The sequence below is a fragment of the Syngnathus leptorhynchus genome, chromosome 4 (genome assembly GCF_054491065.1).
Source record: "Syngnathus leptorhynchus isolate UIUO chromosome 4, UIUO_Slep, whole genome shotgun sequence".
In the NCBI taxonomy this organism is placed as follows: domain Eukaryota; kingdom Metazoa; phylum Chordata; class Actinopteri; order Syngnathiformes; family Syngnathidae; genus Syngnathus; species Syngnathus leptorhynchus.
In genome coordinates this window covers 6,886,977-6,899,659 of record NC_141198.1, presented here as the reverse complement: position 1 = coordinate 6,899,659, position 12,683 = coordinate 6,886,977, and the positions used below count along the sequence as shown (strand labels likewise).

The following is a 12,683-nucleotide window of genomic DNA, read 5'->3' as shown; positions in this document are numbered from 1 at the left end:
TCGTTCGTTCGTTGTATTTATTTATGCAAATATGACACTTGTGTTCGCGATATGTGTTTGACGTTACTGTTTCCAGTCGGACATATTAAAAGACGGAACCCAAACAGCCACGTAGTAAAAGGCGAAGCTGGTTTGGTGAGCCTTCATTATGATTTTAATGCATTTATTAAATATGTCATTTTATATCCAGCCCATGGACATTGAAATCACGCTGGGTTAAACACGTTGATTGTAATATTTGTGTGATGATTTAAAAATCTAATCCACACACGAGCTCTTACGATCGAGTTAGCAACTTTGATGTTAGCTTGACAGGTCCCCCGCCGCAAACATATTGCTAACTTTTGCGAGCACAACAGGCTAAAATGTAGTGCATGTAATGTTATTTATGGCTGCCAATTATGTCTTTGCTAATTGCATATACTACCGAACACATGCAGTTCGCTGACCTGTGAGATTGTAGCTGTTGTTTGTTGATATCCATTTTTACTGCGTGTTTGTCGAATAGTGTAGTTCGGAAAGGTTCGATAGGACGAAAACTGACCATTTGCAACGTCTTCAAAAGATATTGCTTGTTTAACAGATCATTGCTGCCACTCTTAAAGAGGCATTGCTCGAGCTGTAATATGGGACGTTCTTCTAATAGTTTTATTTGCTAATCTCAATGTGATTTTTCTTTTCAGTGCTGTAGTACTTCCTGGATCTTGAAAGGCACCTGGTTTTGGTTGTTTTGGTGCTTTTCCAATGAGGACCCAGAAATCTCATCTAAAAGCAATGGACATTACAATCTAATACACTGTTCAAATGGAGATGAATACCGAGCAATCTCACAGCACTTTGAAATCCCAAAGGACTGAAAGTGAGCAACATTTGAAGCAACAAGGGCTTGATGGGAATTCAAGCATAACCAAAGGGATACACAACGGTGCGTGCTGATGCTGGTGGAATATGATAACAAAATGTCTGCCATTGTTTGAGCTCAGTGCTCGGGGTGGGAGGGAGGCGAGGCATGCATACCTTGTGTACACAGCCATTTATTTCCAACTGTCTTGGCTTACCATGACCGGTCATAAAATTTAAAAATGTATCCAATTACACATGGTGTTTTAGTAGCATGGGGGAGCGAGATGTGAATAAAATTACTTGACCAGCAGCGCCCTTAAGACCAGGTTCTGCTGCTGAGTGTTGTCATAGTTGCTCAGCCAGTTTGCCAAGACAATCACATTCACTATGCATTCAGGCTCACAATACAGCCTATGACTCACTGTCACATTCCTTGGGACTCGTTCATTTCAGGTCCCATCAGCTCGGATCTGATGCCAAATGGAGACGAAAATTCAGAGGGCATTGCTGCTGCTAATGGGTCCCTGTCTCCTAACGCCCTTCCGCTTAGCACCAGCCACCCGGTCAACTCCCAAAGTCAAGAGGGTTCTCCAGGTGTGACTGCTTATCCACCCATGATGCTTGAACCTGAGCAGGCTGTTGCTGAGGTCACGGGTCACACGGGTGATGCATTGCAGTCACTCAAACTCAGTATGCCTATGCAGGAGACGGATTTGTGTAAGCATAAATTTGTTGCGTGAATGCCCCCTCTGTGCCCAGCCTGTTTGTAACCCTTTCACCAAACTCCTATTCTTTTACTGGTCTGTTGTCTTTGTTCTCTGGGTAGATGGAGTCAAGCACATGACTTTTGCTCAACTTGCATAGAGTTAATTAAAAGGTGTTATGCATATTTTTCCAGTTTTCTTCCTTTTGCTTTAAGGGATTCACAGTTCGCCTCTTTTCACAATGGTCACGTGATTTGTGAGTATATCATTTCATTAATGTTTCCTTTTGAATGAATACTCTTGCTCTGTAGCCAACCAGAAGCCTTCATTGGAGCTGGAAAATGAGGAGAAGATTCGTTTGGAAGCCCGTAGGCGCCTGGAAGAGCAGCTGAAACAGTACAGAGTGCAAAGACATAAGGAGAGGGTGAGTGAAAATTCACTGTCACAATCAGCTTCGTTAAATATTGTTTGTAGTTGACCTTTTAGACAGCATTGTGACAACCATCATCATTTTTTTTTTTTTTTAAGACAACACTGTTAATGTATTGCCACCCACCTAAAATAACGGTCTAAGTCATTTTATTCCGTTTTTTTCATAAACTACAAAAAAACAAATCAAATCCTGATGATATTTATTGATCATATTTATTTCGAGGGTAGACTTGAATGAACTGCTTGACTAAGAATGAAGTCGATTTTAGAAGAGGTAGCCAGAATTCCTAGAAAATGTTTCAGAAAAAAAATAAGAACACTTTAGTTTAAAGAGGGTGGTAAGGTGTGATACCTAGTACCTATGGTTTTTTAATTTGACTGAAGCATTTTCTGAGATAACACTCTTCATTGATAGTGTACAGCAGGCTTAGCAACTTGAAAGTGGCCATATTGCTTGTATAACCCCCCCAATTTTATTTCAGTCCCACCGCAGCACACCAAAAAACAGACCGTTCAGCACCCTGGATCCAGAGTTAATGCTGCATCCTGAGGCTCTTCCCCGGGCCAATACACTTGCAATGACCAAGGAGTATTCTTTCCTGAGGACCAGTGTCCCCCGTGGTCCTAAACTTGGGAGCTTAGGAATTCCCCCCACCAAGGAGAAGAAATCCAGATCGTCCCGCACGAGCAAGATTCACTCCTTGGCTGACTATAAATCTCCAGAGGACAATGGTGGAGGAGAAGGAGGTGGAATTAAGACTGCAGACAACACCATGGGCTCTGTCCAGTCCACTATCAGTGCAGTATCTACTCTTTCTGAGGTCAGCGTGATGTCACAGTCAGGCACGTGCGAGGGAGAAAGGCGGTCTGGTGTTTTGCTGCAGGTGGGGGAAAGCGTCTCTGAGGTTGATGGTGGTGACTCGGAAGCAAGGCCTGGAAATGATGGCAATGATAGTGACAGCTCATCCTACAGCAGTGCCTCTACCAGGGGAACCTATACCATGTTTTCTGCTGCCATGGACAGGCAGCAGGGGACCTACACGGTTGAGGGGCGGGAGATTGCGCCGGAGGCCATGGGTCAGTTTCCCTCTCTGCATGAAGTCTTGCAAGCAGCCAGTGATGAGCAGCATCTTCAGGAGTTGGAGCAAGAAGGCGCCGTAGAACCACGCAGCCGCAGAGACAGCTTCTCCAGCAGGTATTTCTGATGACATGCAGTGATATTTTTTTTTCTACATATCAATGAAAACAATTAAAGTATCTTTTTTTTTTTAATACTCTTTATTATAGACAGCTAAAAATAATTAAAGCAGCTTTTTGATTATTCTTTTGGCTTGTCAAATAACTGATGTTGTTTACATTGTTTAGTGTCTCTTTGGAGAGTTCTGTAATGGGCCACGATGAAATGCTGCAGGTGTTGAAAGAAAAAATGAGACTAGAAGGCCAACTGGAATCTTTATCATCTGAGGCCAACCAGGTTAGTGTGAAGTACTTACAAACACACTGACCAGCCACAACATTTTGGCAAAATACAATATTAAAGCATAGTTTTGAGTGAAACTGTCAGAGGTGAACTAATTATTAACAGTGTTTATTATTATTGCTATATTTTCGGCTGGGCTGCAAATGCACTGCATCATAATGAGTGGTTTGTTTTACTTCCTGTGAGTGTACACTTTACTAAAACGTGATCGCCAAAGGTTCTCAATGTTTCCGACTTGTTACTGCTGTTTGCTACAGACAGACATATTAATTGGCAAATGCTGTATCTATCATTCAGTAAAAAAAAATGTATAATCCTGTCCTGCCCACCAGGCTCTAAAAGAGAAGACTGAGCTCCAGGCCCAGCTTGCCACCGTGAATGCTCAGATGCAAGCTCAAAAGGCAGAGGTTCATTTTAGCCAGGAAAAGCAGAATGTCCTCACAACAGAAGTCAGTACTTTGCGGCAAAGTTGTAGCCAACTAGAAAAGGCAATGGTGGAGCTCCAAGGCGATTTGGAGAGCAAAAATGCCAATCTGGCATCATTATGCAATGACCTGAATGTGGCTGAAGACCAATACAACAGACTAATGGGGAAGGTGGATGAAATGCAAACGAGTCTCGCATCAAGGGACAACACAGGTAAGCCTTCAGTCAGCCAAAAATCCAACCTGACTGTTTTTATTCATATCAATATATCATGCAGTTCAGGAAATGCGACTGCAACTGGGTGGTCTTCAGAACCAACTACAACAGGTCCAGCTGGAGCGTAGCACTCTCCAGAGTCGACTGAAAACCTCCCAGGCAGAGATTGACTCACTCAAGCAGGTCAGGCAGTGGTACCAGCAACAACTTGGCCTGGCTCAGGAGGCCCGAGTGAGACTGCAAAGTGAAATGGCTAACATGCAGGTATTATTTATTTATTTATTTATTTATTTATTTATTTAAAGTTTAAAATGTATGTCAAACAAAAAGTCTGACCTTCTTTCCTAGGCTGGCAAAATGACCCAAACTGGTGTTCTGGAACATCTGAAGCTAGAGAATGTGACCCTGTCCCACCAACTGACAGAGACTCAACACCGCTCTATCAAAGAAAAAGAGCGTATAGCTGTTCAACTGCAGAGCATTGAGGTACAGTTAACTTTTTTTTTTTTTTTTTCATTTTTGAACGTATGTCTGTTGAAACAGACCACCATATTTGGACAAATCTAGACTGTGGATGTGAAGTCTACACCCACTGTTCAAATGCAAGGTTTTTGTGACGTGAAAATAAATAGTTAAAAAAAATAAATTATAATTTCAAAATGTTTTCCACTATGTGCAACTCAAGTTGCAAGGGTGTTTAGAATGCAGTTGCTTAAAGTGTGCACGCTCTCTTATAACTGGGAATATGGTGTCCAGAATTGACAAATTTCATTCATACTTATGTTCAATGGGAGTCAGCACACAACTGGCACTATATATATGACATTCTGTTTCTTTTTATCGATTGTTTCAAAGCAGAAACTCCATTTTGTGCAGTATCAAGCGTTAAGAAATTTGCTTAAATATACAAAAAACAACATGGGATAAAAAAAGCTTTTCCTTCTGAACTCTGTTAAAAAAAAAAATCCCTGCAGTTTTTACGCAAATACTTGCACTGGTTTATTTATACCAATCAGTTTTCCCTCCAAACTCTGTCTCCATTTTAATGCTGCTTATTTCATTAATTAGTGGTGTTGATGACCATTTGAACAGGGGTTTCTTCCTAGACTATAGCCACTGTAAATTTATGACAAAAAGATGTCCTGTTGAGTATGAATTAACATAATTGTCACAGTCAGGTAGAGACACCTCTGTCCAAATTAAGTAATTTTGTATTTTTTCCACATATCTATATTCTGTCTGGTGTTTTTACAAAATATTGGCGGATCTAAAGTGGCGAAAATGGCATACTCTTTGACGAAGCAGGTCAATGTGTGTTTTCAGATCTTGTTTGATTATTTACATGATTGTGATAGGGACCTTCTGCTCTTTGTGTTGTAGGCTGACATGATGACTCAAGAAGCTGCTTACAAGCAGATCCAGGATGCCAAGACTATGGTGGAGGGTGACCTGCAACACAAACTAGAAGAGTTTGAGGAAGAACGGGACCGTTTAGTAAAATTGGCCAACACAGCCAGTAACTTGGAAATGGAACTAGAACAGGTAGTGATCTGCTTTCTTGGATCAATCCTTCATGTCTGTCTTTCAAGAGCATGTTGGTATTTTTTTGTTAGTAGCTAAATTGTAAATGATTTGCTTTTCCGGGCCCGTTCCACCAAACCGCTAGCTGCTATGCAACAGTTCCGACCATTTTGCCTCTGTGTTGCTCTGATCTGTGGTTCTTTTTTTTTTTTTTTTTTTGTGTTCATTAGATGAAGTTGAACCTTTCTCAGAAGGACATGCAGCTGCAAGCTCTCCAGAAAGAACATCTGGAGCTTATGCGCCAGCTTACCACCACTCAGGAGAACCTTCATACCAAAGAGCAGTCAATCAACCAGTTGGAGGCTCGATACCTAGAGCTGGAAGCCCAGCTAAGTGATTTGCAGGCAGAGAGCAATAGCAAAGATGACAACATCCAGTACCTCCAGAATGAGAAGATTGTTCTGGAGGTAGCATTGCAGACGGCCCGAGCCGACAAGAACCAACTTGATGAAAATGCTGAACGGCTTGGAGAGGACGTTTTGGTGGCCTCAGATGTGTTGGATCATCTCAAACAGGAAGTGCAGGTCAAAACCAGTCAGGTACGAAACTAATGAGTTGGTTGTGCTTTTGAGTATGATATAAGATGTAGACTGAACTGAATTCAGTAGATATACGATTACTGTCACAAAACAAAAAGTTTTTGGTTTGTTTTATATCTCTGCAATATATTTGAGTGTTATTTATTTTTGTGTTTCAAGCAATCTATTATGATTGGCATTTGCTTTCTTATAGATTGAAAAGCTACAGCAAGAAAATGGTTCCTTGAAAAAACAAGTTCAGAAATTTAAGGAACAATTCCAACAACAAAAGGTAACAATTCTAAATTGTCATAATGAAATTGATATAACTGTCGGAGAAAACTGTTGGTAGAATTTCACGGAAAGGTCTTCACAGCATTTAACATTACAAGCAGAGAAAATAACATTCTCGAGACTTTGTCCGTTATTGCAAGACCCTGCTCTCAAAATTGTAAACAATAGGCCAAATTGAACCAGGCAATTTAATTCCCTCCAACTATGGTGTGTGTCAACAGCCCTACAATTATTTCATACAAAATAATGTGAGAATCTCACCTCTTGCCAATGCTAATGTTTTCATAGGAGGATTTATTGTGCAGCTGGGTGGCTGTCACAGATAGAATGATCAGTGCCTCGCTGAATTGAAAAATGATAGATATTGCTTAGTGCATGACTGCTGAACAATATTACGGTACGTCTTCCTTCACAGGTGATGGTGGAAGCCTATCGTCGGGATGCTAACTCTAAAGACCAGTTGATCAATGAGCTTAAGTCTACGAAAAAGCGTCTTCTAGCAGAGGTGAAGGACCTAAAACAAGAGCTTCTGGATGTACATGGGGAGAAGCAAAAAGGTGATTTGGAGCAGGCCCGGTTGCAGAAAGAAGTACTCAGAGTCCAAGAACAGATTAATAACATGGAAAGTCATCTGCAAGATATTCAGAGAGAACGCGACCACCTCGAAACACAGATCCAGGTAATTGTGAATTGCTGAGATTTTTTCCTATGCTAAATTTAGTGAAGGTCAGTGATGTTTTGTTTTTTTTAAGTCTTTCTATTTCCCTTCACAGTCCTTGCAGTTTGATCAGAGTCAGCTTGTAGCTGTGACGCAAGAGAATGAAAGTCTCAGGAAAAGAGTGGAGAAAATGGAAACAGAAGCCAAAAAGTGAGTGATGCTTTTAATCAAGCAAAGTAACAAGTAATTAAGTCTGGCCTAATTTGTTTGGGCAATGATAAGTATCTCTTCAGATTTATTTCTAAAAGTAAAATTTCTTGATCAGAGGGTCTATTATCCTGATTAGCGACATCACAAAGATTATTACGTTTCCACACTTTAGCATGTAAAGTTGAATACTTTCAGTTAGGGTCATTTCAACTTTCCCCTTGACTTAGTTTTCTTATATTCCTGAAACAGAGCAATCTCGGAGCAAAAAGTGCGTATGAAGCGGCTGGGGACAGATTTGACCAGTGCTCAGAAGGAGATGAAGGCCAAGCACAAGGCATACGAGAATGCTGTGAGCATCCTGAGTCGGAGGCTGCAAGAAGCCCTAACTGACAAGGAGACGACTGAGGCCGAGCTGGTCAAGCTCAAAGCTCAGGTTTCAGATGGAGGAAACAACCACATCTTGCAGGTATAAACCTACCCCATCTGAATACTAAGTGAAGTACATAGCATACGTCAGTACTCTAGTTCAAGATGTGCATGCTGACTTAAAAATCCTTATTGGCCTCTGTGAAAATTCTTAATTTACTAAGTGATGCTGCAAATATTGTCTTTAATTAGTTTGATAACTTAATTATTTTTCATGTACCGTATTTTTCGGACTAAAGGTCGCTCCGAATATACGTCGCATTAGCCATAAAATGCACAATAAAGTGGAAAAAAAAAAACATAAGTCGCTCCGGAGTACAAGTCGCATTTTGGGGGAAATTTATTCGACAAAATCCAACACCAAGAACAGACATGAACGAGCAACAACAGGCTAACGTTAACGTTTGACATAAACACAAACGAAGAGCTGAGAACGGGCCTGACGTAACATTGACAGATCCAAATAACTATAACATAAACAACACCTTTATCAATATTTGTACACTACGTTTTGTGAATTAAAGTAGTGCACATGCATGCATGCAGTGTGTTAGGCATCACCAATATAAAAAAGTGACTAAAGCTCCTTGGCATTGAAATGACAGCGCAAAAAAATACTGTTCTAATGACATTGTTCTTTGGGGAAAAAAAAAATCATATTTTAATTGCCATTGTTAAATACAAGCATTCTAAATGCCACAATAACCGCTGTTTCTTTGTTTACCCAGGAGAAGATTGAATCTCTTCAGACTGCACTGCAGGTTGTGACTAAAAGCAAGGCAATATTAGAGAAGGAGCTTGAGGAAGTCATATCCCTCACTTCCACGGAGTTAGAGGAGTACCAGGAGAAGGTCATGGAGTTAGAAGATGAGGTGGGCCATCAAATATGGGGACCTGTGTTAAAAGTTCTAAATATAGCACTTAATACTTTCCTGGCCTATTCTGTCTTTGGCCTCCTTAATGGCTTAGTGGATTGTTTTTTCTTTTCCAAAAGCTTCAAGAGTCTCGATGCTTCAAGAAGAGGATCCGAAAACTAGAAGATGCTAACAAGAAGCTCGCACTTGAGCTGGAACATGAAAAAGGAAAACTGGTTGGACTGACACAGTCCCACAGTGCTCTGCGCGAACATGCCAATATCTTGGAATCTGCTTTAGCAAAGCGAGAGGCGGATCTTGTCCAGCTCAACTTGCAGGTGAAGCACTGATTGCAACCAGTGTTGTTTGGTTGGAGTATTTAATGTGCAGTGTAAAAGATTATCTTCCTAATAGTGAAATAAATTGTTCTTTCATGCATCCACTTATTCAGGTTCAAGCTGTTCTGAAACGCAAAGAAGAGGAGGACCAACAAATGAAGCAGGTGGTGCAAACTCTGCAGCTTGCCTTGGAAAAAGAGAAAACCAAAGTCAAAGATCTTAAGGAACAGGTACAAGTTCTCCTGTACTCAGTGGGTGCTGGTTTTCTTTTAACAAGAGTATCTTGAGAGTCCTTTGGAGTTACTGCATTAGCAGTTCTCTATGCACTTTGTTGACTTTTTAGTCATTATTGAATTTGTATGTCTAGGTGGCAACAGCAAAGGCTGAAGCAGCACACAATAGGAGACACTACAGGGCTGCCATGTTGGAACTGTCAGAGATCAAGAAAGACCTTCAGGCCAAAGAAGACTTGGTCAAAGCTCTGCAACATGAAGCCCACAAGCTACAGTATGCACAATAATTTGTTACAGAATACATATTTCGATGGAAAGGAATTACATGCAGTAAATAGTGACTCTGTTGGAAATAACAGCTATGTAGAGTGGACCCTCGCTATTTGCATCCCACCAGCTGAAAAAAGAAAGAAAATCCTCAAATAAGTGACATTTATCATATAGTGTTGAAAATTTCCATTTATGAACTTTGCATGCAAATAAATGCCAAACGGGGTACACAGTGCTCAACAAAAATAACAGGGTACAACACGAGCAATTAGAAAGCCTTGACTTTCCTTTCAGAATTTTGTTTTTGATGGCATATTGTACGACAACTATTTCCATTGATCACTACTGAAATCTGTCGATCTGGGCACATAATATTTTCTAAAAATGTAATGTTTCAAAAATGAGAACATTTTCTAAAAATGTAATGTTTCAAAAATGAGTAAACACTGTTTAGGCTAAGTTTTAGATTTTAGAAAATCTAATTTACAAAATGATAGTATAATTCATCAAAGCTCAAAATTGGTTCTATTCAATGCAACATGTACATAAAGCTTATGGCTCAAATGGGATGTGCGGATTTATGGAGAGCACTGCATGTGGGTATTAATGGTAAACAAAAATGATTTGCGTAATTTCAGATTTGTCTAAAAGAGACTTAAATGTTACCATTAACAACATAATGTTTTAAATAAGTCACCATTGCCAGTATTAACATTATTTTCTGTAGAAGTGTCATACCGCCTCAAATAAAAAGTCAAAAGGACAGAGCCCTTTGAGACTGCTTGTGATTTAGGGCTATATAAACTTGACTTGATTGATTGATTGATTGAAAAGTTACTTTGCTAATTTTCCAAAAGGGATGGATATATTTGCAATGAAAAGTTTTTCGAAACCTCTGACACTATTGATCATCGACTCTATCCACAGATCTCAGGATGAGAAGCATGCTCAGGAGATCTCCAGTTTCCAAGAGGAGCTGGCTGAAGCCCATTCTCGCCTCCAAATCCTCCAGAAACAACTAGATGAAGAGCTGTCAAACAAGCCCCTCACTAACCAAGAGGTAAGGAAACAATTTCATTGTTTGAATTATTTTAATATTATTGGGAGACTATTTTTTTATTATCTGAAAGAAAAACAAAGTTTTGCAGTCTATGTTTATTACGGTTACAAATACCTAAAGTTGACTCTTGATGGAAATGTGTTCCGACTAACACATTGTCTCGGCCAACTTCCCTACAACTCACAGGTTGAGGACCTGAAGTGGGAGGTGGAACAAAGGCAGAGGGAGATTGAGGCTCAAAAGCAGCAATTGGAGATGATGGAGGAGTGTCAGCATAGGGAGCTGGAGAACCTGCAGACAGCTTTGCAGGCAAGTATTCATTTAAATGAGAAATGTCAATTAAGTAACACGATAAAACAATGGCAGGGAAAAGAGTTTGCAAAGTAGTAATTAATATCATGATCGGCACCTATTCTTTTTCAAGCGATTGGATTTATTTTAAGTCTGTCTGTCACAGAACATAAAGATCGAGTTGGAGACCGTCCAGGAGGAGCTGAATGGTACAAGGAAGGACAAGTTTATGCTACAAGCTAAAGTGGGTGAGCTGAAGAACAGCATGAAGACCATTTTTCTACAAAACCAGCAGCTCAAACAGGACCTCAAACAGATCCGTCTAAGAAAGGTGATGCAGCCTTTTGCTCGACTTGGTTTCAATGGGTTCATTTTGGGCAGTGTCGTGACTGGAATGAAGGATTCACTCGATGAAAGCATTTTAAGCATATAGTATTTAGCAGATTAGCTTCATACTGTTTTGAGTTATTGGTTCTCTGCTGATGCAAATAATAATAATGACTAATATTCATTCATATCAGAATACTGGACTATCCATAGAACAATAATGAACAATTGGAAAAAATTGGATTTTTGTTAGCTTTTCAAATTTTCAGCAGTGTGCACAATTTAATCTCTTTGAAGATGAATAGCCATTAAATTATGACATTGTCGGAACAGCAACGGATGGAGCTGAAGAGTGAAGGGACCCCATCCAACCCAGTGACGCCGGTAAAGATCCCTGACTGCCCAGTGCCTGCCTCACTTCTTGATGAGTTACTGAAACCTTCAACTTCGGTCAACAAAGAGCCGCTCAACAACTTGCACAACTGTTTGCGGCAGCTCAAGTAAGATGCTCTGTTGTACACTCGTATTGGGTTTCCCCAATATCTTTTGGGTCCATGGACCCCTTACAGCAGAGTAATTTTTCCAAGGACCCCATATCCTAATGTCATAATTTAAACCAAACAACCATGATTGTGCACCTCTAAATGCCATACCTGTAGATCTTTGGTCTGCACATAGCATAACTTAATAGCCCCCCCCAGTTTGAAAACCACATGTCCAATTTATTGCAATATATTTTGCTCTAGTACACTTTTTTAAAATCTCCATTTGAGGTGTGAAATACTGTTTCCAATGCTAGTCTGAATATGCTGTGATGTTTTTCAAAAAATCTTTGTCAGGGAGGAGATGGACAGCCTCCAAAAACAGATGGAGGAGCACACAGTAACAGTGCATGAGTCAATGAGCTCATTGCCAAACACAGAGGAAGGACTGGCTCAACTGGGACTTGAAAACAACATATCTAATGCATGGAACCCGCTGAGCAATACAGTGGTGGAAAATAACAACGAAGCGGAACAGCAGCAGTCCTAAAAGCAACTTTTTTCAGACCATGGTGACAGTGGAGTTTTATCCACAAAGGTGTTGTTTAGTCAATTATTCCATTTTTCTTTTAAACAACGGCTGTCCACATTTGGCATTTTTCTCCTATAGTCACAGGTGTGCTTTTGCAGAGTAACAACGTAAATCAGAGCTTTTTTCATTTCGCTCTTTTATTATTTGACCTTTTGTTTATACTGTTATGCCCTTGTGATATTTATTGAGCGTTATAGAATTAGAGATGAACCACACCATTACAAATCCTAACTTTATCATTTGTTGAATCGGATGGAGCATTTATCCAGGCACGTTCATCATCATCATCATAGCTTGTCACTCCAAACAGCCAACCATTCTAGGATGTTCTGCACGCTCGGAGGATATGCTCAATGCTCTGGGCGCCCTCTCCACACTCACACGACTGATCCGTATATTCACGTTTAATATAATAATATAAGCTGTTCAGGTTTTCGGTATGCTTCAA

At 40.2% G+C, this 12,683-nt stretch overlaps 1 protein-coding gene across 2 annotated transcripts; it reads left to right on the top strand.

Moving 5' to 3' along the window:
* The first annotated feature begins 35 nt into the window (after window positions 1-35).
* Window positions 36-12,196, top strand: golga3 (golgin A3). Of its 2 annotated transcripts, none has more exons than XM_085909599.1 (24): window positions 36-135; window positions 684-925; window positions 1,297-1,437; window positions 1,859-1,971; window positions 2,462-3,174; window positions 3,345-3,453; window positions 3,792-4,098; window positions 4,163-4,365; window positions 4,450-4,587; window positions 5,482-5,643; window positions 5,853-6,221; window positions 6,415-6,492; window positions 6,910-7,173; window positions 7,268-7,362; window positions 7,612-7,828; window positions 8,517-8,660; window positions 8,783-8,980; window positions 9,094-9,210; window positions 9,348-9,487; window positions 10,411-10,543; window positions 10,730-10,852; window positions 11,001-11,165; window positions 11,495-11,661; window positions 12,001-12,196. In XM_085909599.1, exons 2-24 carry the CDS (start codon window positions 805-807, stop codon window positions 12,191-12,193), a joined length of 4,410 nt encoding a protein of 1,469 aa, XP_085765725.1. In that variant the 5' UTR covers window positions 36-135; window positions 684-804; the 3' UTR covers window positions 12,194-12,196. The 2 variants fall into 2 exon arrangements, with proteins under 2 accessions (XP_085765725.1, XP_085765724.1); XM_085909598.1 differs by having other exon boundaries at window positions 1,297-1,560.
* The last annotated feature ends 487 nt before the right edge of the window (window positions 12,197-12,683 follow it).